This window comes from Sphaerodactylus townsendi, linkage group LG15 (genome assembly GCF_021028975.2).
Source record: "Sphaerodactylus townsendi isolate TG3544 linkage group LG15, MPM_Stown_v2.3, whole genome shotgun sequence".
Lineage (NCBI taxonomy): Eukaryota > Metazoa > Chordata > Lepidosauria > Squamata > Sphaerodactylidae > Sphaerodactylus > Sphaerodactylus townsendi.
Window position 1 is genome coordinate 31,805,586 of NC_059439.1, and position 27,677 is coordinate 31,833,262.

A 27,677-nucleotide genomic window follows, 5' to 3' on the forward strand; every position below is an offset into this window, starting at 1 on the left:
TTGGAGAATGGATTCTGTTTCATTACACCCTACCGAGCTCCCTCCCTGGACTTCAGCGTGGTGTAGTGGCTAAGAGCAGGAGAGAAATATAAATCCAACTCTTCTTCTTCCTTTGCAAAATCCAGGCCTTTCCCAACCCAGAGTTGGCAACCCTAAAATACAGTCTTGGGATGGAGGCAGAGGTGGGATCCAAACAGGTTCTCACAGGTTCCCGAGAGTAGGTTACTAATTATTTGTGTGTGCCGAGAGGGGGTGACTAATTGGTGATTTTGCCCCGTGATTTTTGTCTTAGTTACGCCCCTCCTCTGCTCCTCAGCAGTAGCGCGCAGAACTTGAAGCAGTCTAGCAGGAGGTGCACCGGCGTGCGTGGCAGCCTGCGCCTGCGTGCATTCGTTTCCTGCCCAAGGACCGGCGCAGTGGCTGCGTCCTTGCCACAGCCCCGCCCCCGGAATGCCCGGCCACTCCCCCGTCGTGCCCCGCCCATCCCCATTGGCGCTACACCACTGTTTGAATCCCACCACCATGGGAACCTGTTACTAAAATTTTTGGATCCCACCACTGGATGGAGGGGGCTCAGAATTTGGAATCCCAGAAAAGGGGGGGTGGCAGGAACTCTGACCTCACTTGCCTATGAAGCCTCCCCAGCCCCAAACAAGTTCATGAGGCTGTGCTCCCCTCTCCTTCCTATTCACCCCTCATCTTAAAATGACTGATGGATGCAGGTGAGGAGGTGAACGAGGAGGGTGGTGTCTGTGTCCGTTCCCCCCCCCAAAAAGTATTAGATATTCTGAAGCAAGTGTGAACACACGAAGCTGCCTGACACAAAAATCAGACCCATGGGCCCACCAAGAGCAGCCTTTTCTTCTCAGACTTGCAGCAGAGATCTAGCACGTCACCTCCTGCTTGTCCCTTTTAAACTGGAGATGCCAGGAATTGAACCGGGGACCTTCTGAGCCTCAGGCCCACCTCGCAATTAGACCATCAGTCAGTGGCATATCTGCCTATGGACAAGGGAGGGCACTTGCCCTCGGGCGCAATGATTTTCAGTCATGTGGGGGTGCCAAAATGTCTAAGCTCTGCCCACTCTGGAGGGTGGCCGCCCATGGGGGGTGGGGGGCAAACTCAGGTTTTGCCCATGGGCTCCAGTTTGCCTAGATATGCCTCTGCCACCAGTTCATCAATGTGCTGCCCTCTTAAGATGCTTCTCTGCCAATCCAATTTATGGAGGAGAAGTCGATTTATGGCTACCAATCTTGATCCTCCTTGATCTGAGATTGCAAAGGCCTTAACAGACCAGGTGATCGGGAGCAACAGCCGCAGAAGGCCATTGCGTTCACATCCTGCCTGTGAGCTCCCAAAGGCACCTGGTGGGCCACTGCGAGTAGCAGAGAGCTGGACTAGATGGACTCTGGTCTGATCCAGCTGGCTTGTTCTTATGTTCTTAATCCCATTGGCACCATTTTATGAGCTCACTCCTTTCCTGCAGAAGCCCCTTGCCCTGTTTTTGGAGCATTTCAGAGCATTTTGTTGTGATTCGGGGGGGACTTAATCTTCACAGAATTGACTACAGAAGACTCAGGGAATTGCAGCCTAGGCTGCGAAGCATAGAAGCACCGATTTGTCAAGGCACTAGGGAAAAAAAGGGGGGGAACAGAAAATGGTGGCCAGAAATTGTTTCAAGGGGGTGAGCGTGAACAAAAATCGTGTTATTTGGGGGTATCTGAAAGGTTTCAAAAACGTTTTAGGTGACTTGTGCGCAAACAGCCTATAACACACATTGTGGTTGGGTGAAGTTCACAACATTTCTTCCGGAGTCTCTGGTTGGTTACTACACTTTTGACTCTGGCGCATAGATAACCAGCGGTTGGCTGTTTTTGCCCTTGTCGTGCCAGCAGACGTCGAAGAACGGGTAAACGGCGCCCTTGAAGCGCTCATGGAAGGCAAAAACCTGCACCACGTTATCTTCATCGCTGGCGTCGTAGAAGGCGAGGACGCCGTCGTCAAAGCTGAGGTAGATGCCAATGCGGCTGGGTTTCCCCTCCAGCTTCAAGGGCCGTGGCTCCTTGTGTTCCACGTGGGCCTCGTATGTCTTGCCCTCTTTGCACCCCACCAGCCAGAAGCCGTTGGAGGGGGTGGCGTGCAGGCGGCCCTTGCGCCCGGCCTCCGCCGAGACAATGCCCAGAGCCCAGCGCGGCTTGTCGTCCACAATCACCTCCCAGTAATGCTCTCCCTGCGAGAAGCTCTGGCACGACACCACGCAGTTGGACTTATCGAAGCGCTGCGGGTCATCTGGGCTGACAGCTTGCTTGTGGTCAACGCACTCCACCGTCTTACCGTTCTCCGACACCACCAGGTTTTGTTGAGCGGTGTTGGGGTCAAAGGTCAGGTTCTCCAAGGCTGGGGAGGAGATGAAGGAAAAGAGTTAAAAACGGTATGTGGGACTGAGGCACAGATTCGTTCTAAAAGCAAGCCCACGCTTCATGTATTAAGGGGGCTGTAACTTTTATAGCATGTAGCTCCGTGGTGTGTCTGAAGATGTTTTTCGTTGCGGCAAAATGCAGATGTTGGCCTGCTGTTTGGATTGGGAAAGTGGCTCCGTGGCACCTTCAGCTGTGATATTGTAGGACAACCGTTACTGATATAGAAAAGCATCATGGAACAACTCATAATAGGGAAGTTCCCCCATTACACTTTTACATTATGATTCAGAAGCATGTGCTCAGAGGTGGGATCCCGCAGGTTCTCACAGGTTCCCGAGAGTAGGTTACTAATTATTTGTGTGTGCCGAGAGGGGGTTACTAATTGGTGATTTTGCCACATGATTTTTGCCTTAGTTACGCCCCTCCTCTCAGCAGTAGCGCGCAGAACTTGAAGCAGTGTAGCAGGAGGTACACCAGCGTGCGTGGCAGCCTGCGCCTGCGTGCATTCATTTCCCGCCCAAGGACCGGCGCAGCGGCTACGTCCTTGCCACTGCCCCACCCAGGAATGCCCCGCCCCCGGAATGCCCGGCCATGCCCCCGTTGTGCCCCGCCCATCCCCATTGGCGCTACGCCACTGTTTGAATCCCACCACCATGGGAACCTGTTACTAACATTTTTGGATCCCACCACTGCATGTGCCCAGTGTTGTGTGATGACTTAATTACCTAATGAAACCTAGTGTGTGTGTGTGGTGGGGGGGGGGTTGTTTACATCTCCACCCTTACAGTTACTTCTGGGCTCCTAGCTTTTCCAATCAAGCCATCAAATCAATGTGCAGCCTTCATTTTTGTACACAGACCTTCCTTTTAGTGGCCTCCACTGAGATCTTTACCTGGCATCAGTGCACGGAACATCTTCCTCCACACCTGGAATTTGAACTCATCTGAAATGATGGGGAGCTGGATGTCCATGCGGGCGATGGGCGGGGATTCTCCCAGGATCTTCTGCAATCTGCACCAAGGAAGAGAAGGTAGACGTCAAGGGAAGGAACGGAGATGAGGAGATTCAGGTAGCCAAACTCCAAGGAAGCTGAAGGAAGCTGTCCTTTCTTCTGATAGCACTCCAGAGTTGCAGACCCCATGTGTCTTTGTTTGTGTGTCTGTTTATGTCTAGGTATATCCCTGATTCCATCATTGTAGGATTAAAGGTGGCAGGGCGGGGTGGGGGGTGACCATATAAAAATCTCTGCAGAAGTTCGACTTTAAAAACAATTCTCTGTGTTTGTAGATATTGCAGAATCAGCACACCCCTGGGGCTTTAAAAATACTAAGTGAGGTGTGAAAAGAATAAAAATAGATGAGTATTTTCACAGTGTACGCAGCGAGATAACAAGGACTGATAAAAATTTAAAACTAGAAAATGTTTTCCCTGCTCTTATTCTTATAAATTACCGTATATACTCGTGTATAAGTCGACCCGCATATAAGTCGAGGCACCTAATTTTACCACAAAAAACTGGGAAAACTTATTGACTCGCATATAAGTCGAGGGTGGGAAATGCAGCATCAATTGCAGGGAGCATCCCAGTAGGTTAAAATGTTTTTTTGAATATTTATTTCAAGAGAAAGAAAAAACAGTAAACTGGCTCTGTAGAAGGTGGAAAGAGAGGTCAACAAAAGAACAATATAGGTACATCAACAATAACTTTAAAAGTACAAAAACCTTAGCTCAACCAGCAACTAAGCTAAAACACAAGAGTTAAAATCCTTCAAAACTGGATTCCTCATCATCATCTGTATGTCCAAATGTAACCCAACTTAGATTTTTAAAGGAGGGATATTATCAGAAATGAAAAATCTACTATTAGCTTCCATTGTAAACAATGGGGGATGGGGCATCCCCTTTGGGGGTCAATAACTTTGGATCCCCTGACCCAAACTTCACCAAACCTGGCTGGTATCATAAAGAGACTCTCCTGATGAGACCAGCCAGGTTTGGTGAAGTGTGGTTCAGAGGGTCCAAAGTTATGGACCCTCAAAAGGGTAGCTCCATCTACTAATAGCTCCCATTGAAAACAATGGGGAATGGGGGCACCTCCTTTGGGGGTCCATAACTTTGGACCCCCTGAACCAAACTTTACCAAACTTGGCTGGTATCATCAGGAGAGTCTTCTGAGGGTACCCTCAGAAGTTCCCTTTGGTGCCTCTAGCATAAAGACTGCGCCCCCTGCTGGCCGGCAAAGTAAAAACACAAAAAAAATTAATGACTCGCATATAAGTTGAGGGGAGCTTTTTCAGCATTAAAAATGTGCTGAAAAATTTGACTTATACATGAGTATATACGGTACACGCAAACCACACAACAAAGTCCATGCACCTAAGATGTTCTCTTCTTTCCATTCTGGGTTTCACTCCCAAGAAAGAATTGTTGAGCGTGGAGAAGGAAGTCGCCAAAATCTGTTGTGCAATTCAAACAAAATTAGGTTCCATAATCAGGCCTAGAATAAACATGACCGCGCTCAACACTGTCAAATTATTTTAAAGCATCCGAACTTACTTTCCTTCTTCTTAATTTGTAAGTAAGGACATAACTAACGGTGGTCAACTTAACGTACGTGTTTCCCTTTTTTCACTCTCCCTTCAGAATAAATTTACTTACTTTTCATGTGTTGCTGGGGGTATGTTTCTTAATTCCTAGGATTATGTAGGAATGAAGTGTGCAGGGAGGGGTGGACAAATGCATATATGCATAGTGAGGATTACTGTACTATGCTATATTAAGGGGCCATCAACAAGGGTGGGGCAAGATGCAGAGGGCAGACAAACGATCCCTGGGTGTGGTGATATAAAGAGATGGTTGCTCACCTGCTGGCCACTAGGCAGTATTTCTGTAGAGGATGAAAAGAAAGAAACAGGTTGAAGTACGGTGGGAATTGCCTGCTGACCGAGAGCGCGCCGACTCTTCTGCCCTTGCTGTGGCTCCACGAGCGGCTGCTGGCCCCATCCTTGCCCACCTGCAGGCGGCAGGGCGAGCACCAACTGCCGCCAGCCAGCTGGGCATGCCCATGTTGGGCTTCCCCTCTCGCCCTGCCCGTTGGGCCGGGCGGCTCAGCGGCGGCGAGGCCGAGCCACTGGCCCCATCCTTGCCCGCCCTGAAGGCAGCAGGGCGGACGTATCCATGCCCTTGTCAGAGTGAGCGGAGTAAAAGGTTAAAAAACCCCAATATAAACAGTGTTATCTTTATTTTAAATGTCAAAAATTATTTGCGGCTCCAAGTGTTTTCTTTTCCCATGGAAAAGAGGTCCAAATGGCTCTTTGAGTGTTAAAGGTTCCCTACCCCTGGGTTAGTAAGAAGACAGCTGGCGTGTGTTGGAGTGCACAAGCTGATCTGGTTTTCCAGATAAGCCTGCACAGTTCAAGTGGCAGAGTGGGGAATCAAACCCAGTTCTCCAGATTAGAGTGCACCTGCTCTTCACCACTACACTACACTGGCTGTCAAGACTGGGAAAGGCTTCAAAGAAGGGAGCGCCTCACCCTGAGAAACTCCGTCTGGGGTTCTCCTTGGACTTCTCCCAACACTGTCTCCATCTGCTTGAGCTGGTCCAGGTAGCGAGTCATGGTCTTGCGCTCGTTTTGCAAGGCCTCGGTCGCCTGGTTCTGCACGCGCTCAGCCTCCCTGCTCAGAGAGGCCTCCAGTGTCCCCAAGAAGGCCCGCATCACCCCCAGGTGTTCCGACACCTGCCGCTTGAACTGAGATACGGTGTCCTGGGAAGAGAAAGAGAAAAGTGAAGTCACTTCCTGGCTTCCTGATTCCCTATTTCCACCTTTGTCTTTCCACCAAACAGCTGATATTCCCACCCACCCCTCCAAACCCCCCCTCCCTTTATTCTGGTTCTGGTTGAGAGGCAGTCTATGGAGGAGGAGTGGTTAGAGCAGTGATGGCGAACCTTTTCTAAACCGAGTGCCCAAATTGCAACCCAAAACCCACTTATTTATCACAAAGTGCCAACACGACAATTTAACCTGAATACTGAGGTTTTAGTTTAGAAAAAACAGTTGGCTCCGAGGTGTGCGTTACTCGAGAGTAAACTTGGTGGTAGTCGGTGGCTTTGCTTTGAAGCAACCGTGCAACTCTTCCAACGGGTGAATCACAACCCTAGGAGCGTTTATTCAGAAGCAAGCAACCAATCTTACTTCCAGGTAAAGGATCGCGCTTCAGTTCTTTGCATGAAAATCGGTGGTGTTTAACAGCGCTTAACAGGGTTACCTACACTGCTTCCCCAAAAGTAGGTCTTAGGTTTAATGCTAATAATCGAGCCCAAGCCAGCCTAGATGTGTGTGAGGGGGACTCTGTTTGAACGTGCCCACAGAGAGGGCTCTGAGTGCCACCTCTGGCACCCGTGCCATAGGTTCGCCACCACTGGGTTAGAGTGTCAGACTAGGTTTGTATCCCATTCTGCCATGAAAGCTTGATGGCCAGGCAACCGATACAACCATGCGATTAATGTAATGAGAGACCTTCCCCGTTATCAGTTGCATTCAGTACCTGTTTCAGTCAAAACTAGTCACTTGAGTCTGTCGTCATTATCAGGTATTTAAAAATCGGCCATTTGCTATATTAATGGGAACTCGCCCCTGTGATTAATAAGTAGGGTTGCCCATGTCCAGGTGGGGCTTACAGTTCTCCTGGAATTAGAATGGATCTCCAGATCCCAGAGATCAGTTTCCCTGGAGAAAATGGCAACTTTGGAAGGTGGAATCTACGACGTCACACCCTGCTGAATTCCCTCTTCTCCCCAAACTCCACCTTTCCCAGCTTGCGCCTCCAAATCTCCCGGGATCCCCAGACCACGGCTGGCAGCCCTATCAATAGTAACGTTCCGCAACTGTGTAGTGCAGTTCTCCTGCTGGGTGGGTCTTCCTGTGTGAACAACTTGCCTCCACTTCTGCTATTTGCCGGTTCAGCAGAGCAATGGTCTTCTCCTTCCGGACTTGGGCTTCTTGCAGCAGGACTTGTTGCTGGGGAAGTTTCCTCTGAAATGGTATTGAGACATGAGAGGGGAAAAAGTTATAGGTCAAATGCAGCACAAGTGAAACCACCACCGACCGCTGTGTTTTAAACTTCTATCTAGCTGGATTTGTGTGGATCAGAGGTGTTCCTCTCATTGGGCAAAGTGGGCAGTTGCCCTGGGCACCGCCTTGTGGGGGGCGCAAAAACTGCAAGTTCATTTGTGGGATTTTTTTTATATTTCCAGTGTTTTTCCGTTTTTGGCCTGCAGAGGGTGAAGTTTTTAGGATAGCAGCACCAAAATTTCAGGGATTTTTCGGGAGACTGTCCTGATGATATCACCCAGGTTTGGTGAGGTTTGGTTCAGGGAGTCCAAAGTTATGGACTCCCAAAGGGAGTGCCCTCATCCCCCATTGTTTCCAATGGGAGCTAATAGGAGATGGGGGCTACACCTTTGAGGGTCCATAACTTTGGACCCCCTGAACCAAATTTCACCAAACCTGGGAAGCAATAACCTCATCAGTAAGGGCCCTCCACCGAAGATACTCCTGAAAATTTTGGCCACGGCTGCTATCTTAATAATTGCACCCCTGACAGCAGGCACCCCCTGACCACAGGCATTTCCCCAGATTTTCCTTTTAAATCCACCCCCTTCCTGCCAATGCTTGTTTTCTTTCTTTCTCAGGTTTTGCCCAGGGCTCCAGTTTGCCTAGGTACGCCACTGGTGTGGATAGCCCAGGTTGGTTGGACCTCACCAGATCTCAGAAGCTAAGCCGTGTTGGCCCCGATCAATATTTGGACGGGGGACCACCAAGGAATATACTGTCATGGTGCCGAGGCAGGCAATGGCAAATCATCTCCAAATGACTCTTGCCTCAAAGCCTTACAGGTGGCAACTCAAAAGCAACCCTCCCAACACTGGATCTCTAACCTACCCAACTCCTGAGGAACCAGGGTAGGCTTGGGATGTCAACATCAAATGTACCCAAAGCAGGTAATTAAAAGCTGGGAATTGATAGGAAGCCTGCCTGTATTGGGGAGGCCAATGTTACTTAGAAGGGCTTCTCCTCCTCCTGATACCTACAGTCATCTTTTGGTGGGCTTCGGCAGCGGTGATGATGTTGTGCCCTTTGTGTTTGCCCAGAGACGCGCACACCCCACAGATGACCTGCTGGTCTTGCTCGCAGTAGACACTCAGCGGATCCAGGTGCTCCTCGCAATGGTCGCGGGGGACCTGCTGGAAACAACCCACCAGGTGCTCCATCTGCTGGTTGATGCACAGCTGCGCCACCTTCGTAAGAGCCTGGCAGGTGGGGCAGGAGGTTGCCTGCCCGTCCTCTTCCTTGGGCACCTGGGACAGGCACTCTTGGCAGAAGGTGTGCCCGCATTCTGTTGTCACGGGAGACTGGAACAGTTTGAGGCAGACGGGGCAACTGAGGTCCTGGTGCATGCCCTGAATGAGGCGCTGCTGGGAGCTCGACATCGTGGCTGAAGTGAGGAACCTGAGGAGGAGAGATGAGGAACCTAGAACCATCAACCCATTTTTTTCCTGCCGTGTGCCGGACGTTCAAGCGGCAGCTGGAGACTCTGCAACTGAACGTTGTCCAAGTCGACTACTGTGAAATGGTCACGTGTGAAAGACTCTGGGAGCACGAATAATATTTTGAACCTGTGGAAATATGAGGTCAGGAATCACCTGGGAGCTGACTAGCTCATTATTATCCATTTCAAACTTGAGAATCTGATGCACACCATAAAGTTTGTGTAGGAGGCGTAGGAGGTTAAGAGTGGCGTAGGAGGTTAAGAGCTCATGTATCTAATCTGGAGGAACTGGGTTCGATTCCCCGCTCTGCCGCTTGAGCTGTGGAGGCTTATCTGGGGAATTCAGATTAGCCTGTACACTCCCCCCACATGCCAGCTGGGTGACCTTGGGCTAGTCACAGCTTCTCGGAGCTCTCTCAGCCCCACATGCCTCACAGGGTGTTTGTTGTGAGGGGGGAAGGGCAAGGAGATTGTAAGCCCCTTTGAGTCTCCTGCAGGAAGGTATAAATCCAAACTCTTCTTCTTCTTCTTCTTCCTTCGCTATTACTAGGTGTTTCCCGAAAAAAAATACAAAGACAAGTGTCTTATATTAATTTTTGCTCCCCAAGATGCGCTATGTCTTATTTTCAGGGGATGTCTTATTTTTCTGTGTTCTGTTCGTCGGGCATGCTTCCAAACAAAAACTTTGCTACGTCTTACTTTCGGGGGATGCCTTATATTTCGCACTTCAGCAAAACCTCTACTACGTCTCATTTTCTGGGGATGTCTTATATTCGGGGAAACAGGGTAGATGTACACTGCTGCTTACAAGTACTGATGTGAAACAGTGTCACAGTGGAGAGACAAGTCCCAAATCTTTGTACGTAGTACTGGAACTTTCTGTCACAGTGGAGACTGAGGAATGAGTCTCACGTAACTGTGTATTGTGTTGAAATCTCAGAGATTTGTCTTGTGTATGCAGCAGTAAAGTATCTTTCAAAAATTGAAAGATATTCAGTCTTGTGAAGTCATATGACAAAGACTTGGAATTACAGCCAGTGGTGGGATCCAAAAATTTTAGTAACAGGTTCCCATGGTGGTGGGATTCAAACTGTGGCGTATCGCCAGTGGGGCTGGGCGGAGGACGACGCGAAGGCGATGGCCCGGGCATTCGAGTGGGTGCAGGACATTCCTAGGAGGCGGAAGGGCTGTGGCAAGAGGCAGCTTGGCCATGCATCGTGGTCGCTTAGGCCGAGGAAGCGAATGCCGCGCCCAGGCACAGGCTGCCATGCATGCCGGTGCACCTCCTGCTAGACTGCTTCAAGTTCTGCGCGCTACTGCTGAGAGGAGGGGCATAACTAATGCAAAAATCACCGGGCAAAATCACCCATGAGTAACCCCCTCTCAGCACACACAAATAATTAGTAACCCACTCTCGGGAACCTGTGAGAACCTGCTGGATCCCACCTCTGAATTACACCAATTACAAAGAAAATGAGGGAAGCACGGCTCCGGTGGTACGGGCACATTATGCGCCTGGGGAAGACTTCTGTTGCAAAAAACGGCCCTACACTTTCACCCTGGAGGCCACCGTCCACGTGGAAGACCAAATAAATGGTGGATGGACAGCACTGCTGGAGACGTGGTTGCTGTCAACCTCACCCCCTGAAAAAAAGCCCCAAATCAAGTTATTTGGTGAAGAAAATGTCAGTGCTAACCCCCTCAAGGGGAATATAGCCCTAGAAGAAGATTCAGTCTTGTGACCGTGTAAACCCTGTGTAAGAATGGGATGACCCAGAAAGGGGTGGAGTCTGAAAAGAAGGAGAATGCTGCAGAACTCATGAGGTTGGAAGAAGCGAGGCTACCAGGCTGGGACCTTGATTGATTTTATTAAGCCCTTCACACCTTGTTTTAGGGTTTTTGTGTATGTAAATGGTGAGAGTTTTCTGGGAACCTTCATCCTCTTGAATCCCGTTCACCCAGCCTCTGAAGTCTTCAAAACCAACCACCAGCAAAGAAGAATTGGACTTGGCAATATCAGTAGACTGTAAATATAAGGACTTGAAAATGCAAACGTAACAGGACTGTAAAGTGTAAATGTTAAATGTTTTAAAAGTGTTATTTGTTAAGAGAAGTAAACTGTTTTGTTTAAATTTAGTTCTTTGCAACTCCTTCCAAGTACTGCCCCACAGAACCCACAGAAAGAGGTTACAACGGCCAGCCTTTACTGGTGCAAATCACTCTAACTTGATTTTAGTTGCATTAACTCCCCCACTATTGCAATGATGCACAGACCCCAGTCAGCCATCTTGCAATCTGGACTGGAACAGGCACTCTCGCAGGTAAGGAATGCCCCATGATCCTACTTTGCAACATAGAGGGTTTCTGTCCCTCCCAAAGGAAAAAAAAGTGCAGCTGTTGCTCAATTGTCACAGCTGTACCATGCACAATGCAACAGGCCTTTGCACAGGCACACATTTTGACACAAAGGAAACAGGAAGCCCTGGTCCAAATTTAGATCGCAGACTTTTCTATGCCCTTTCTTCAGAGTTGTCTAATGTGTGTTTTGGTGCCTAAAGCAGAACATCCAAATGTTAACCAATACTCTATCGCTAACTAACAGGAGGAGGGGGGAGAATCCATTGGGAGGGGTGCCAGCTCTCGGTTGAGAAATACCTGGAGATTTTGGAGTTGGAACCTGAGGAGGGCGGGGTTTGGAGAAGGAAAGGACTTCAGTGGAGTATAATACCATAGAGTCCTTCTTCCGAAGCAGCCATTTTATCCAGATGAACGGATCTCTATTGCCCGGAGATCAGTTGAGATAGTGGGACATCTCCAGCTACCACCTGGTATCTGGCAACCCTAAACTTAAGAGCGGCAGTGGCGTAGTGGTTAAGAGCAGGTGCATTCTAATCTGGAGAACCGGGTTTGATTCCCCGCTCTGCCTCCTGAGTTGTGGAGGTTTATCTGGTGAGCCAGATTAGCTTGCGCACTCCAGCACATGACATCTGGGTGACCTTGGGTGAGTCGCAGTTCTTCGGAGCTCCCTCAGCCCCACCCACCTCACAGGGTGTTTGTTGTGGGGGAGGGGGGAGGGAAAGGAGATTAAGCCCCACCCACCTCACAGGGTGTTTGTTGTGGGGGAGGGGGGAAGGAAAGGAGATTAAGCCCCTTTGAGCCCCCTTACAGGGGGATATAAATCCAACTCTTCTTCTTCTTCTTCTTCTTCTTCTTCTTCTTCTTCTTCTTCTTCTTCTTCTTCTTCTTCTTCTTCTTCTTCTTCTTCTTCTTCTTCTTCTTCTTGGAATAAACTGCTGTTCTTTCTTCGCAGAGCCCGTTCATCGCAATGGGGCATCCGCGGGAAGCCGTGGACCACGGGTCAAATCTGCCTCCTTTCCACTCAGCCAACCTTAATAAGCAGCCCAGATCCACAGCCCGAGTTGGGTGTCTTACTTTGCATTACAAAGGGTCTGCTTTTGGGCTGATACACCTTACAGAGATCCAAATGGCCCTTGTGGTTCCTACGGGAGAAGTCTCAGAAGAACCTCTGGATCCTGTTAGCTTGGACTTTCCCAAACCATTCTTGACTTTGGGGAAATGGCTCGTTTTCTTTCGCCTCCTCCTTCAGATATGTTGTGTCACTGGCATTCAGGACTGACTCATGGCCTGATCTATTTAAAGCAGGAGAGGAATGTCAATTGCACAAAACAGGTGCTCGGCCTTTTGCTCGGCCTGGTGACAAATGCCCTGGAAATAGCTCAGACATGGTAACCAGAGCTCTGTTCTGAATGCCAGAGGTGCCTTCCATTCAGACATGCAGGCCTGTCTGCTTTCCTTTTCTCTCAGTATGTAGAACCCATTTTGCTATAATGATGGCCTTCATGCAGCTGCACGCCAGTAACAAGGTTGTTTTTTGCCTTAGGCCCCTTCCGCACATGCAGAACGATGCACTTTCAATCCACTTTCACAACTGTTTGCAAGCGGATTGTGCTCTTCCGCCCAGTAGAATCCAGCTGCAAAGTGGATGGAAAGTGCATTATTCTGCATGTGCGGTAGGAGCCTTATTCTGCTCTACGAAGAAGAAGAAGAAGAAGAAGAAGAAGAAGAAGAAGAAGAAGAAGAAGAAGAAGGAGAAGGAGCAGGAGCAGGAGCAGGAGCAGGAGCAGGAGCAGGAGCAGGAGCAGGAGCAGGAGCAGGAGCAGGAGCAGGAGGGAAGAAGAAGGAGAATGAGAAGGAGGACGAGAAGGAGGAGAAGGAGAAGAAGAAGAAGAGGAGGAGGAGGAGGAGGAGGAGGAGGAGTTTGGATGTATATCCCCCCTTTCTCTCCTGTAGGAGACTCAAAGGGGCTTACAATCTCCTTGCCCTTCCCCCCTCACAACAAACACCCTGTGAGGTGGGTGGGGCTGAGAGAGCTCCGAAGAACTGTGACTAGCCCAAGGTCACCCAGCTGGCATGTGTGGGAGTGTACAGGCTAATCTGAATTCCCCAGATAAGCCTCCACAACTCAAGCGGCAGAGCTGGGAATCAAACCCGGTTCCTCCAGATCAGAGTGCACCTGCTCTTAGCCACTATGCCAAAGTTTATATGGTCTCAATTACTTATACAATTGAGTTTCAGTTCAAGAAAGAGGGATGCCAATTCCGGAGCTCAAGTCTGCCTAGAAACACCATCCTTTGATCGACAGGTCCTTCTCGGTAACCTTTGATGTGTGGAGACTCTCTGGGCTGCTTTACTCTATTGCTGAGCTGCTGAGATTGTCACGTACTGCAAGACATACGGTCCTTTCACACTGCATTACATTGTGTCACATAAACGCCCATTTTGCAAGACAAACACTTTCTGCTACATTGATCTTTGATCACACTGAGTGGATCACTGCATTTGAGATCCTCATATTGTAGTAGAGGATTCCCTTCCCTCAGCCCTCAAGCCTGGCCTTCCAATCGCTTGGAAAGTATCTGAGCTGCAGTTAAAGGCATCGTGTTTGAACCTAGAAGCAGAAAATGCAGAATAACAACAATAAAAGAATAGGGAAGACGAGACAGGGAAAAAAACACCTCTTACTAGAGCTGGTGAAGGTGGGACTCCAAGGGAGGCAGCAGCAAACGGAGAGTAAACCGCCAGGGATCAGAGAGGCACCAGTGAGATATCGACCATCCTGGGTCAGACACAGCTGCCAAATGAATGGCTCCAGGCCCACCCCAGCCCTTCCTATATATAGCTCAATAATGCACTATGATTCCCGGAAGGCCATCCTGTTTTCTGTCTCTGGAGGAGGAGTGTGTGGGAAGGAGTCTTCCCACCCCCACACACCAGTGATGCCACTTGTCGGTCTGTCTTGGCCTCCGCAGCTGTTCCTTGAAGCAGCTTCTTCCCCGGGTCTTAGGGAGTCTTTGAGGTCTGAGCGCCTGCATGGATTGAACTTTCCGTGGGTGGAGGTCGCCTCATGGGATCCGATTTCCCAGCAAGGGATATTGCAGCCTGACGGGTTGCATTTGACATTCGGAGGCTGTCTGGAGCTGGCAGAGAGGATCGAGTTTGCAGCAGATCTGCCGCCATGCTTTTAAAATATTTTAAGGGGCAACTGAAGGAGAGGTGGGAGGTTTGCAAACTTAAGGTTTTCCGCCATATACGTGGCACAGATCGTGGCGTGAATCAGAGGTCCCATCATCCCTTGTCAAAGATGGCCTGGGTCAAGTGACAATTTTGATGGTAAATATCAGCTTTCAACCTCTGCTTCCCAATCAGGTAGCTTCGCCAGCAAGGTTCAGAGGGCCCCTTTCACACATGGCAGCCCCGCAGAGCCCCCTCGTGGCCACACTGCTTCATAGAGGAGGAAATATTTCCATCATGCGATAATATAGTTCCCCACTGTCATCCTGTGCTGTCTTAATAGTTTTTTTTTAATCTGCCTACAAGCAAATCTTTGTAGGACGACTCCAGAGCAAAGAAGAAGAAGAAGAAGAAGAAGACAAAGAAGACGAAGAAGATGAAGAAGAGGAGGAGGAGGAGGAGGAGTTTGGATTTATACCCCCCTCTCTCTCCTGACTTACAATCTCCTTTCCCTTCCTCCCCACCCCCCCATAACAAACACCCTGTGAGGTGGGTGGGGCTGAGAGAGCTCCGAAGAACTGTGACTAGCCCAAAGTCACCCAGCTGGCACGTGTTGGAGTGCACAGGCTAATCTGAATTCCCCAGATAAGCCTCCACAGCTCAAGTGGCAGAGTGGGGAATCAAACCCGGTTCTCCAGATTAGAGTGCACCTGCTCTCAACCACGACGCCACCGCTGCAGAAACCATTTGAACAGAGGCTGATTGATTAACGCTTCTATCCTGCTTTGCGGCTGATCTTCCCAAAGCAGGATCAACAAATGCATAGGGCTAAAGTAAACCAATGTATTGGATCAACTTGACCAACGTGGCCATAAAATGCCCACCTGTATCATGTGGGTTTCAACTACACATGAACCTGTTTCCAGGTCCGCTTTGAGTCCTGCTCTCCCCCCCCCCCACCCCCCCCCCCCTTTTTCCTCCCCCCAACCCTCCCCCCCACCCCCCCCCCCCCCCCCCCCCCCCCCCCCCCCCCCCCCCCCCCCCCCCCCCCCCCTCCCCCCCCCCCCCCCCCCCCCCACCTCCCCCCCCCCCCCCAAACCCCCCCCCCCCCCCACCCCCCCCCCCCCACCACCCCCCCACCCCCCCCCCCCCCCCCCCCCCACCCCCCCCCCCCCCCCCCCCCCCCCCCCCCCACCCCCCCCCCCCCCCACCCCCCCCCCCCCCCACCCCCCCCCCCCCCCACCCCCCCCCCCCCCCACCCCCCCCCCCCCCCACCCCCCCCCCCCCCCACCCCCCCCCCCCCCCACCCCCCCCCCCCCCCACCCCCCCCCCCCCCCACCCCCCCCCCCCCCCACCCCCCCCCCCCCCCACCCCCCCCCCCCCCCACCCCCCCCCCCCCCCACCCCCCCCCCCCCCCACCCCCCCCCCCCCCCACCCCCCCCCCCCCCCACCCCCCCCCCCCCCCACCCCCCCCCCCCCCCACCCCCCCCCCCCCCCACCCCCCCCCCCCCCCACCCCCCCCCCCCCCCACCCCCCCCCCCCCCCACCCCCCCCCCCCCCCACCCCCCCCCCCCCCCACCCCCCCCCCCCCCCACCCCCCCCCCCCCCCACCCCCCCCCCCCCCCACCCCCCCCCCCCCCCACCCCCCCCCCCCCCCACCCCCCCCCCCCCCCACCCCCCCCCCCCCCCACCCCCCCCCCCCCCCACCCCCCCCCCCCCCCACCCCCCCCCCCCCCCACCCCCCCCCCCCCCCACCCCCCCCCCCCCCCACCCCCCCCCCCCCCCACCCCCCCCCCCCCCCACCCCCCCCCCCCCCCACCCCCCCCCCCCCCCACCCCCCCCCCCCCCCACCCCCCCCCCCCCCCACCCCCCCCCCCCCCCACCCCCCCCCCCCCCCACCCCCCCCCCCCCCCACCCCCCCCCCCCCCCACCCCCCCCCCCCCCCACCCCCCCCCCCCCCCACCCCCCCCCCCCCCCACCCCCCCCCCCCCCCACCCCCCCCCCCCCCCACCCCCCCCCCCCCCCACCCCCCCCCCCCCCCACCCCCCCCCCCCCCCACCCCCCCCCCCCCCCACCCCCCCCCCCCCCCACCCCCCCCCCCCCCCACCCCCCCCCCCCCCCACCCCCCCCCCCCCCCACCCCCCCCCCCCCCCACCCCCCCCCCCCCCCACCCCCCCCCCCCCCCACCCCCCCCCCCCCCCACCCCCCCCCCCCCCCACCCCCCCCCCCCCCCACCCCCCCCCCCCCCCACCCCCCCCCCCCCCCACCCCCCCCCCCCCCCACCCCCCCCCCCCCCCACCCCCCCCCCCCCCCACCCCCCCCCCCCCCCACCCCCCCCCCCCCCCACCCCCCCCCCCCCCCACCCCCCCCCCCCCCCACCCCCCCCCCCCCCCACCCCCCCCCCCCCCCACCCCCCCCCCCCCCCACCCCCCCCCCCCCCCACCCCCCCCCCCCCCCACCCCCCCCCCCCCCCACCCCCCCCCCCCCCCACCCCCCCCCCCCCCCACCCCCCCCCCCCCCCACCCCCCCCCCCCCCCACCCCCCCCCCCCCCCACCCCCCCCCCCCCCCACCCCCCCCCCCCCCCACCCCCCCCCCCCCCCACCCCCCCCCCCCCCCACCCCCCCCCCCCCCCACCCCCCCCCCCCCCCACCCCCCCCCCCCCCCACCCCCCCCCCCCCCCACCCCCCCCCCCCCCCACCCCCCCCCCCCCCCACCCCCCCCCCCCCCCACCCCCCCCCCCCCCCACCCCCCCCCCCCCCCACCCCCCCCCCCCCCCACCCCCCCCCCCCCCCACCCCCCCCCCCCCCCACCCCCCCCCCCCCCCACCCCCCCCCCCCCCCACCCCCCCCCCCCCCCACCCCCCCCCCCCCCCACCCCCCCCCCCCCCCACCCCCCCCCCCCCCCACCCCCCCCCCCCCCCACCCCCCCCCCCCCCCACCCCCCCCCCCCCCCACCCCCCCCCCCCCCCACCCCCCCCCCCCCCCACCCCCCCCCCCCCCCACCCCCCCCCCCCCCCACCCCCCCCCCCCCCCACCCCCCCCCCCCCCCACCCCCCCCCCCCCCCACCCCCCCCCCCCCCCACCCCCCCCCCCCCCCACCCCCCCCCCCCCCCACCCCCCCCCCCCCCCACCCCCCCCCCCCCCCACCCCCCCCCCCCCCCACCCCCCCCCCCCCCCACCCCCCCCCCCCCCCACCCCCCCCCCCCCCCACCCCCCCCCCCCCCCACCCCCCCCCCCCCCCACCCCCCCCCCCCCCCACCCCCCCCCCCCCCCACCCCCCCCCCCCCCCACCCCCCCCCCCCCCCACCCCCCCCCCCCCCCACCCCCCCCCCCCCCCACCCCCCCCCCCCCCCACCCCCCCCCCCCCCCACCCCCCCCCCCCCCCACCCCCCCCCCCCCCCACCCCCCCCCCCCCCCACCCCCCCCCCCCCCCACCCCCCCCCCCCCCCACCCCCCCCCCCCCCCACCCCCCCCCCCCCCCACCCCCCCCCCCCCCCACCCCCCCCCCCCCCCACCCCCCCCCCCCCCCACCCCCCCCCCCCCCCACCCCCCCCCCCCCCCACCCCCCCCCCCCCCCACCCCCCCCCCCCCCCACCCCCCCCCCCCCCCACCCCCCCCCCCCCCCACCCCCCCCCCCCCCCACCCCCCCCCCCCCCCACCCCCCCCCCCCCCCACCCCCCCCCCCCCCCACCCCCCCCCCCCCCCACCCCCCCCCCCCCCCACCCCCCCCCCCCCCCACCCCCCCCCCCCCCCACCCCCCCCCCCCCCCACCCCCCCCCCCCCCCACCCCCCCCCCCCCCCACCCCCCCCCCCCCCCACCCCCCCCCCCCCCCACCCCCCCCCCCCCCCACCCCCCCCCCCCCCCACCCCCCCCCCCCCCCACCCCCCCCCCCCCCCACCCCCCCCCCCCCCCACCCCCCCCCCCCCCCACCCCCCCCCCCCCCCACCCCCCCCCCCCCCCACCCCCCCCCCCCCCCACCCCCCCCCCCCCCCACCCCCCCCCCCCCCCACCCCCCCCCCCCCCCACCCCCCCCCCCCCCCACCCCCCCCCCCCCCCACCCCCCCCCCCCCCCACCCCCCCCCCCCCCCACCCCCCCCCCCCCCCACCCCCCCCCCCCCCCACCCCCCCCCCCCCCCACCCCCCCCCCCCCCCACCCCCCCCCCCCCCCACCCCCCCCCCCCCCCACCCCCCCCCCCCCCCACCCCCCCCCCCCCCCACCCCCCCCCCCCCCCACCCCCCCCCCCCCCCACCCCCCCCCCCCCCCACCCCCCCCCCCCCCCACCCCCCCCCCCCCCCACCCCCCCCCCCCCCCACCCCCCCCCCCCCCCACCCCCCCCCCCCCCCACCCCCCCCCCCCCCCACCCCCCCCCCCCCCCACCCCCCCCCCCCCCCACCCCCCCCCCCCCCCACCCCCCCCCCCCCCCACCCCCCCCCCCCCCCACCCCCCCCCCCCCCCACCCCCCCCCCCCCCCACCCCCCCCCCCCCCCACCCCCCCCCCCCCCCACCCCCCCCCCCCCCCACCCCCCCCCCCCCCCACCCCCCCCCCCCCCCACCCCCCCCCCCCCCCACCCCCCCCCCCCCCCACCCCCCCCCCCCCCCACCCCCCCCCCCCCCCACCCCCCCCCCCCCCCACCCCCCCCCCCCCCCACCCCCCCCCCCCCCCACCCCCCCCCCCCCCCACCCCCCCCCCCCCCCACCCCCCCCCCCCCCCACCCCCCCCCCCCCCCACCCCCCCCCCCCCCCACCCCCCCCCCCCCCCACCCCCCCCCCCCCCCACCCCCCCCCCCCCCCACCCCCCCCCCCCCCCACCCCCCCCCCCCCCCACCCCCCCCCCCCCCCACCCCCCCCCCCCCCCACCCCCCCCCCCCCCCACCCCCCCCCCCCCCCACCCCCCCCCCCCCCCACCCCCCCCCCCCCCCACCCCCCCCCCCCCCCACCCCCCCCCCCCCCCACCCCCCCCCCCCCCCACCCCCCCCCCCCCCCACCCCCCCCCCCCCCCACCCCCCCCCCCCCCCACCCCCCCCCCCCCCCACCCCCCCCCCCCCCCACCCCCCCCCCCCCCCACCCCCCCCCCCCCCCACCCCCCCCCCCCCCCACCCCCCCCCCCCCCCACCCCCCCCCCCCCCCACCCCCCCCCCCCCCCACCCCCCCCCCCCCCCACCCCCCCCCCCCCCCACCCCCCCCCCCCCCCACCCCCCCCCCCCCCCACCCCCCCCCCCCCCCACCCCCCCCCCCCCCCACCCCCCCCCCCCCCCACCCCCCCCCCCCCCCACCCCCCCCCCCCCCCACCCCCCCCCCCCCCCACCCCCCCCCCCCCCCACCCCCCCCCCCCCCCACCCCCCCCCCCCCCCACCCCCCCCCCCCCCCACCCCCCCCCCCCCCCACCCCCCCCCCCCCCCACCCCCCCCCCCCCCCACCCCCCCCCCCCCCCACCCCCCCCCCCCCCCACCCCCCCCCCCCCCCACCCCCCCCCCCCCCCACCCCCCCCCCCCCCCACCCCCCCCCCCCCCCACCCCCCCCCCCCCCCACCCCCCCCCCCCCCCACCCCCCCCCCCCCCCACCCCCCCCCCCCCCCACCCCCCCCCCCCCCCACCCCCCCCCCCCCCCACCCCCCCCCCCCCCCACCCCCCCCCCCCCCCACCCCCCCCCCCCCCCACCCCCCCCCCCCCCCACCCCCCCCCCCCCCCACCCCCCCCCCCCCCCACCCCCCCCCCCCCCCACCCCCCCCCCCCCCCACCCCCCCCCCCCCCCACCCCCCCCCCCCCCCACCCCCCCCCCCCCCCACCCCCCCCCCCCCCCACCCCCCCCCCCCCCCACCCCCCCCCCCCCCCACCCCCCCCCCCCCCCACCCCCCCCCCCCCCCACCCCCCCCCCCCCCCACCCCCCCCCCCCCCCACCCCCCCCCCCCCCCACCCCCCCCCCCCCCCACCCCCCCCCCCCCCCACCCCCCCCCCCCCCCACCCCCCCCCCCCCCCACCCCCCCCCCCCCCCACCCCCCCCCCCCCCCACCCCCCCCCCCCCCCACCCCCCCCCCCCCCCACCCCCCCCCCCCCCCACCCCCCCCCCCCCCCACCCCCCCCCCCCCCCACCCCCCCCCCCCCCCACCCCCCCCCCCCCCCACCCCCCCCCCCCCCCACCCCCCCCCCCCCCCACCCCCCCCCCCCCCCACCCCCCCCCCCCCCCACCCCCCCCCCCCCCCACCCCCCCCCCCCCCCACCCCCCCCCCCCCCCACCCCCCCCCCCCCCCACCCCCCCCCCCCCCCACCCCCCCCCCCCCCCACCCCCCCCCCCCCCCACCCCCCCCCCCCCCCACCCCCCCCCCCCCCCACCCCCCCCCCCCCCCACCCCCCCCCCCCCCCACCCCCCCCCCCCCCCACCCCCCCCCCCCCCCACCCCCCCCCCCCCCCACCCCCCCCCCCCCCCACCCCCCCCCCCCCCCACCCCCCCCCCCCCCCACCCCCCCCCCCCCCCACCCCCCCCCCCCCCCACCCCCCCCCCCCCCCACCCCCCCCCCCCCCCACCCCCCCCCCCCCCCACCCCCCCCCCCCCCCACCCCCCCCCCCCCCCACCCCCCCCCCCCCCCACCCCCCCCCCCCCCCACCCCCCCCCCCCCCCACCCCCCCCCCCCCCCACCCCCCCCCCCCCCCACCCCCCCCCCCCCCCACCCCCCCCCCCCCCCACCCCCCCCCCCCCCCACCCCCCCCCCCCCCCACCCCCCCCCCCCCCCACCCCCCCCCCCCCCCACCCCCCCCCCCCCCCACCCCCCCCCCCCCCCACCCCCCCCCCCCCCCACCCCCCCCCCCCCCCACCCCCCCCCCCCCCCACCCCCCCCCCCCCCCACCCCCCCCCCCCCCCACCCCCCCCCCCCCCCACCCCCCCCCCCCCCCACCCCCCCCCCCCCCCACCCCCCCCCCCCCCCACCCCCCCCCCCCCCCACCCCCCCCCCCCCCCACCCCCCCCCCCCCCCACCCCCCCCCCCCCCCACCCCCCCCCCCCCCCACCCCCCCCCCCCCCCACCCCCCCCCCCCCCCACCCCCCCCCCCCCCCACCCCCCCCCCCCCCCACCCCCCCCCCCCCCCACCCCCCCCCCCCCCCACCCCCCCCCCCCCCCACCCCCCCCCCCCCCCACCCCCCCCCCCCCCCACCCCCCCCCCCCCCCACCCCCCCCCCCCCCCACCCCCCCCCCCCCCCACCCCCCCCCCCCCCCACCCCCCCCCCCCCCCACCCCCCCCCCCCCCCACCCCCCCCCCCCCCCACCCCCCCCCCCCCCCACCCCCCCCCCCCCCCACCCCCCCCCCCCCCCACCCCCCCCCCCCCCCACCCCCCCCCCCCCCCACCCCCCCCCCCCCCCACCCCCCCCCCCCCCCACCCCCCCCCCCCCCCACCCCCCCCCCCCCCCACCCCCCCCCCCCCCCACCCCCCCCCCCCCCCACCCCCCCCCCCCCCCACCCCCCCCCCCCCCCACCCCCCCCCCCCCCCACCCCCCCCCCCCCCCACCCCCCCCCCCCCCCACCCCCCCCCCCCCCCACCCCCCCCCCCCCCCACCCCCCCCCCCCCCCACCCCCCCCCCCCCCCACCCCCCCCCCCCCCCACCCCCCCCCCCCCCCACCCCCCCCCCCCCCCACCCCCCCCCCCCCCCACCCCCCCCCCCCCCCACCCCCCCCCCCCCCCACCCCCCCCCCCCCCCACCCCCCCCCCCCCCCACCCCCCCCCCCCCCCACCCCCCCCCCCCCCCACCCCCCCCCCCCCCCACCCCCCCCCCCCCCCACCCCCCCCCCCCCCCACCCCCCCCCCCCCCCACCCCCCCCCCCCCCCACCCCCCCCCCCCCCCACCCCCCCCCCCCCCCACCCCCCCCCCCCCCCACCCCCCCCCCCCCCCACCCCCCCCCCCCCCCACCCCCCCCCCCCCCCACCCCCCCCCCCCCCCACCCCCCCCCCCCCCCACCCCCCCCCCCCCCCACCCCCCCCCCCCCCCACCCCCCCCCCCCCCCACCCCCCCCCCCCCCCACCCCCCCCCCCCCCCACCCCCCCCCCCCCCCACCCCCCCCCCCCCCCACCCCCCCCCCCCCCCACCCCCCCCCCCCCCCACCCCCCCCCCCCCCCACCCCCCCCCCCCCCCACCCCCCCCCCCCCCCACCCCCCCCCCCCCCCACCCCCCCCCCCCCCCACCCCCCCCCCCCCCCACCCCCCCCCCCCCCCACCCCCCCCCCCCCCCACCCCCCCCCCCCCCCACCCCCCCCCCCCCCCACCCCCCCCCCCCCCCACCCCCCCCCCCCCCCACCCCCCCCCCCCCCCACCCCCCCCCCCCCCCACCCCCCCCCCCCCCCACCCCCCCCCCCCCCCACCCCCCCCCCCCCCCACCCCCCCCCCCCCCCACCCCCCCCCCCCCCCACCCCCCCCCCCCCCCACCCCCCCCCCCCCCCACCCCCCCCCCCCCCCACCCCCCCCCCCCCCCACCCCCCCCCCCCCCCACCCCCCCCCCCCCCCACCCCCCCCCCCCCCCACCCCCCCCCCCCCCCACCCCCCCCCCCCCCCACCCCCCCCCCCCCCCACCCCCCCCCCCCCCCACCCCCCCCCCCCCCCACCCCCCCCCCCCCCCACCCCCCCCCCCCCCCACCCCCCCCCCCCCCCACCCCCCCCCCCCCCCACCCCCCCCCCCCCCCACCCCCCCCCCCCCCCACCCCCCCCCCCCCCCACCCCCCCCCCCCCCCACCCCCCCCCCCCCCCACCCCCCCCCCCCCCCACCCCCCCCCCCCCCCACCCCCCCCCCCCCCCACCCCCCCCCCCCCCCACCCCCCCCCCCCCCCACCCCCCCCCCCCCCCACCCCCCCCCCCCCCCACCCCCCCCCCCCCCCACCCCCCCCCCCCCCCACCCCCCCCCCCCCCCACCCCCCCCCCCCCCCACCCCCCCCCCCCCCCACCCCCCCCCCCCCCCACCCCCCCCCCCCCCCACCCCCCCCCCCCCCCACCCCCCCCCCCCCCCACCCCCCCCCCCCCCCACCCCCCCCCCCCCCCACCCCCCCCCCCCCCCACCCCCCCCCCCCCCCACCCCCCCCCCCCCCCACCCCCCCCCCCCCCCACCCCCCCCCCCCCCCACCCCCCCCCCCCCCCACCCCCCCCCCCCCCCACCCCCCCCCCCCCCCACCCCCCCCCCCCCCCACCCCCCCCCCCCCCCACCCCCCCCCCCCCCCACCCCCCCCCCCCCCCACCCCCCCCCCCCCCCACCCCCCCCCCCCCCCACCCCCCCCCCCCCCCACCCCCCCCCCCCCCCACCCCCCCCCCCCCCCACCCCCCCCCCCCCCCACCCCCCCCCCCCCCCACCCCCCCCCCCCCCCACCCCCCCCCCCCCCCACCCCCCCCCCCCCCCACCCCCCCCCCCCCCCACCCCCCCCCCCCCCCACCCCCCCCCCCCCCCACCCCCCCCCCCCCCCACCCCCCCCCCCCCCCACCCCCCCCCCCCCCCACCCCCCCCCCCCCCCACCCCCCCCCCCCCCCACCCCCCCCCCCCCCCACCCCCCCCCCCCCCCACCCCCCCCCCCCCCCACCCCCCCCCCCCCCCACCCCCCCCCCCCCCCACCCCCCCCCCCCCCCACCCCCCCCCCCCCCCACCCCCCCCCCCCCCCACCCCCCCCCCCCCCCACCCCCCCCCCCCCCCACCCCCCCCCCCCCCCACCCCCCCCCCCCCCCACCCCCCCCCCCCCCCACCCCCCCCCCCCCCCACCCCCCCCCCCCCCCACCCCCCCCCCCCCCCACCCCCCCCCCCCCCCACCCCCCCCCCCCCCCACCCCCCCCCCCCCCCACCCCCCCCCCCCCCCACCCCCCCCCCCCCCCACCCCCCCCCCCCCCCACCCCCCCCCCCCCCCACCCCCCCCCCCCCCCACCCCCCCCCCCCCCCACCCCCCCCCCCCCCCACCCCCCCCCCCCCCCACCCCCCCCCCCCCCCACCCCCCCCCCCCCCCACCCCCCCCCCCCCCCACCCCCCCCCCCCCCCACCCCCCCCCCCCCCCACCCCCCCCCCCCCCCACCCCCCCCCCCCCCCACCCCCCCCCCCCCCCACCCCCCCCCCCCCCCACCCCCCCCCCCCCCCACCCCCCCCCCCCCCCACCCCCCCCCCCCCCCACCCCCCCCCCCCCCCACCCCCCCCCCCCCCCACCCCCCCCCCCCCCCACCCCCCCCCCCCCCCACCCCCCCCCCCCCCCACCCCCCCCCCCCCCCACCCCCCCCCCCCCCCACCCCCCCCCCCCCCCACCCCCCCCCCCCCCCACCCCCCCCCCCCCCCACCCCCCCCCCCCCCCACCCCCCCCCCCCCCCACCCCCCCCCCCCCCCACCCCCCCCCCCCCCCACCCCCCCCCCCCCCCACCCCCCCCCCCCCCCACCCCCCCCCCCCCCCACCCCCCCCCCCCCCCACCCCCCCCCCCCCCCACCCCCCCCCCCCCCCACCCCCCCCCCCCCCCACCCCCCCCCCCCCCCACCCCCCCCCCCCCCCACCCCCCCCCCCCCCCACCCCCCCCCCCCCCCACCCCCCCCCCCCCCCACCCCCCCCCCCCCCCACCCCCCCCCCCCCCCACCCCCCCCCCCCCCCACCCCCCCCCCCCCCCACCCCCCCCCCCCCCCACCCCCCCCCCCCCCCACCCCCCCCCCCCCCCACCCCCCCCCCCCCCCACCCCCCCCCCCCCCCACCCCCCCCCCCCCCCACCCCCCCCCCCCCCCACCCCCCCCCCCCCCCACCCCCCCCCCCCCCCACCCCCCCCCCCCCCCACCCCCCCCCCCCCCCACCCCCCCCCCCCCCCACCCCCCCCCCCCCCCACCCCCCCCCCCCCCCACCCCCCCCCCCCCCCACCCCCCCCCCCCCCCACCCCCCCCCCCCCCCACCCCCCCCCCCCCCCACCCCCCCCCCCCCCCACCCCCCCCCCCCCCCACCCCCCCCCCCCCCCACCCCCCCCCCCCCCCACCCCCCCCCCCCCCCACCCCCCCCCCCCCCCACCCCCCCCCCCCCCCACCCCCCCCCCCCCCCACCCCCCCCCCCCCCCACCCCCCCCCCCCCCCACCCCCCCCCCCCCCCACCCCCCCCCCCCCCCACCCCCCCCCCCCCCCACCCCCCCCCCCCCCCACCCCCCCCCCCCCCCACCCCCCCCCCCCCCCACCCCCCCCCCCCCCCACCCCCCCCCCCCCCCACCCCCCCCCCCCCCCACCCCCCCCCCCCCCCACCCCCCCCCCCCCCCACCCCCCCCCCCCCCCACCCCCCCCCCCCCCCACCCCCCCCCCCCCCCACCCCCCCCCCCCCCCACCCCCCCCCCCCCCCACCCCCCCCCCCCCCCACCCCCCCCCCCCCCCACCCCCCCCCCCCCCCACCCCCCCCCCCCCCCACCCCCCCCCCCCCCCACCCCCCCCCCCCCCCACCCCCCCCCCCCCCCACCCCCCCCCCCCCCCACCCCCCCCCCCCCCCACCCCCCCCCCCCCCCACCCCCCCCCCCCCCCACCCCCCCCCCCCCCCACCCCCCCCCCCCCCCACCCCCCCCCCCCCCCACCCCCCCCCCCCCCCACCCCCCCCCCCCCCCACCCCCCCCCCCCCCCACCCCCCCCCCCCCCCACCCCCCCCCCCCCCCACCCCCCCCCCCCCCCACCCCCCCCCCCCCCCACCCCCCCCCCCCCCCACCCCCCCCCCCCCCCACCCCCCCCCCCCCCCACCCCCCCCCCCCCCCACCCCCCCCCCCCCCCACCCCCCCCCCCCCCCACCCCCCCCCCCCCCCACCCCCCCCCCCCCCCACCCCCCCCCCCCCCCACCCCCCCCCCCCCCCACCCCCCCCCCCCCCCACCCCCCCCCCCCCCCACCCCCCCCCCCCCCCACCCCCCCCCCCCCCCACCCCCCCCCCCCCCCACCCCCCCCCCCCCCCACCCCCCCCCCCCCCCACCCCCCCCCCCCCCCACCCCCCCCCCCCCCCACCCCCCCCCCCCCCCACCCCCCCCCCCCCCCACCCCCCCCCCCCCCCACCCCCCCCCCCCCCCACCCCCCCCCCCCCCCACCCCCCCCCCCCCCCACCCCCCCCCCCCCCCACCCCCCCCCCCCCCCACCCCCCCCCCCCCCCACCCCCCCCCCCCCCCACCCCCCCCCCCCCCCACCCCCCCCCCCCCCCACCCCCCCCCCCCCCCACCCCCCCCCCCCCCCACCCCCCCCCCCCCCCACCCCCCCCCCCCCCCACCCCCCCCCCCCCCCACCCCCCCCCCCCCCCACCCCCCCCCCCCCCCACCCCCCCCCCCCCCCACCCCCCCCCCCCCCCACCCCCCCCCCCCCCCACCCCCCCCCCCCCCCACCCCCCCCCCCCCCCACCCCCCCCCCCCCCCACCCCCCCCCCCCCCCACCCCCCCCCCCCCCCACCCCCCCCCCCCCCCACCCCCCCCCCCCCCCACCCCCCCCCCCCCCCACCCCCCCCCCCCCCCACCCCCCCCCCCCCCCACCCCCCCCCCCCCCCACCCCCCCCCCCCCCCACCCCCCCCCCCCCCCACCCCCCCCCCCCCCCACCCCCCCCCCCCCCCACCCCCCCCCCCCCCCACCCCCCCCCCCCCCCACCCCCCCCCCCCCCCACCCCCCCCCCCCCCCACCCCCCCCCCCCCCCACCCCCCCCCCCCCCCACCCCCCCCCCCCCCCACCCCCCCCCCCCCCCACCCCCCCCCCCCCCCACCCCCCCCCCCCCCCACCCCCCCCCCCCCCCACCCCCCCCCCCCCCCACCCCCCCCCCCCCCCACCCCCCCCCCCCCCCACCCCCCCCCCCCCCCACCCCCCCCCCCCCCCACCCCCCCCCCCCCCCACCCCCCCCCCCCCCCACCCCCCCCCCCCCCCACCCCCCCCCCCCCCCACCCCCCCCCCCCCCCACCCCCCCCCCCCCCCACCCCCCCCCCCCCCCACCCCCCCCCCCCCCCACCCCCCCCCCCCCCCACCCCCCCCCCCCCCCACCCCCCCCCCCCCCCACCCCCCCCCCCCCCCACCCCCCCCCCCCCCCACCCCCCCCCCCCCCCACCCCCCCCCCCCCCCACCCCCCCCCCCCCCCACCCCCCCCCCCCCCCACCCCCCCCCCCCCCCACCCCCCCCCCCCCCCACCCCCCCCCCCCCCCACCCCCCCCCCCCCCCACCCCCCCCCCCCCCCACCCCCCCCCCCCCCCACCCCCCCCCCCCCC

At 69.0% G+C, this 27,677-nt stretch overlaps 2 protein-coding genes across 2 annotated transcripts in view; one reads left to right on the top strand and one right to left on the bottom strand.

Moving 5' to 3' along the window:
- Positions 1-1,658: 1,658 nt before the first annotated feature.
- TRIM72 (tripartite motif containing 72) lies at positions 1,659-14,127 on the bottom strand. The gene is made up of 7 exons (XM_048516434.1): positions 14,013-14,127; positions 8,512-8,929; positions 7,358-7,453; positions 5,954-6,184; positions 5,285-5,307; positions 3,313-3,431; positions 1,659-2,397 (listed from the first exon to the last, which is right to left on the bottom strand). Exons 2-7 carry the CDS (start codon positions 8,908-8,910, stop codon positions 1,829-1,831), a joined length of 1,437 nt encoding a protein of 478 aa, XP_048372391.1. The 5' UTR covers positions 8,911-8,929; positions 14,013-14,127; the 3' UTR covers positions 1,659-1,828.
- The window catches only part of PYCARD (PYD and CARD domain containing), a 52,875-nt gene continuing 36,431 nt past the window's right edge, over positions 11,234-27,677 (top strand). The window contains exon 1 of the mRNA XM_048516742.1: positions 11,234-11,290. Coding sequence (XP_048372699.1) covers positions 11,234-11,290 — 57 coding nt within the window. The remainder of the gene's footprint in view (positions 11,291-27,677) is intronic.

Excerpts from the sequence above, each read along its gene's own strand:
- TRIM72 (XM_048516434.1), bottom strand. The coding sequence starts at position 8,910 with ATGTCGAGCTCCCAGCAGCGCCTCATTCAGGGCATGCACCAGGACCTC. Across the intron at positions 6,185-7,357 it reads GGCAAATAGCAGAAGTGGAG|GACACCGTATCTCAGTTCAA; the intron begins GCAAGTTGTTCA and ends TTCTCTTCCCAG. Across the intron at positions 3,432-5,284 it reads TACTGCCTAGTGGCCAGCAG|ATTGCAGAAGATCCTGGGAG; the intron begins GTGAGCAACCAT and ends TCCTTGGTGCAG.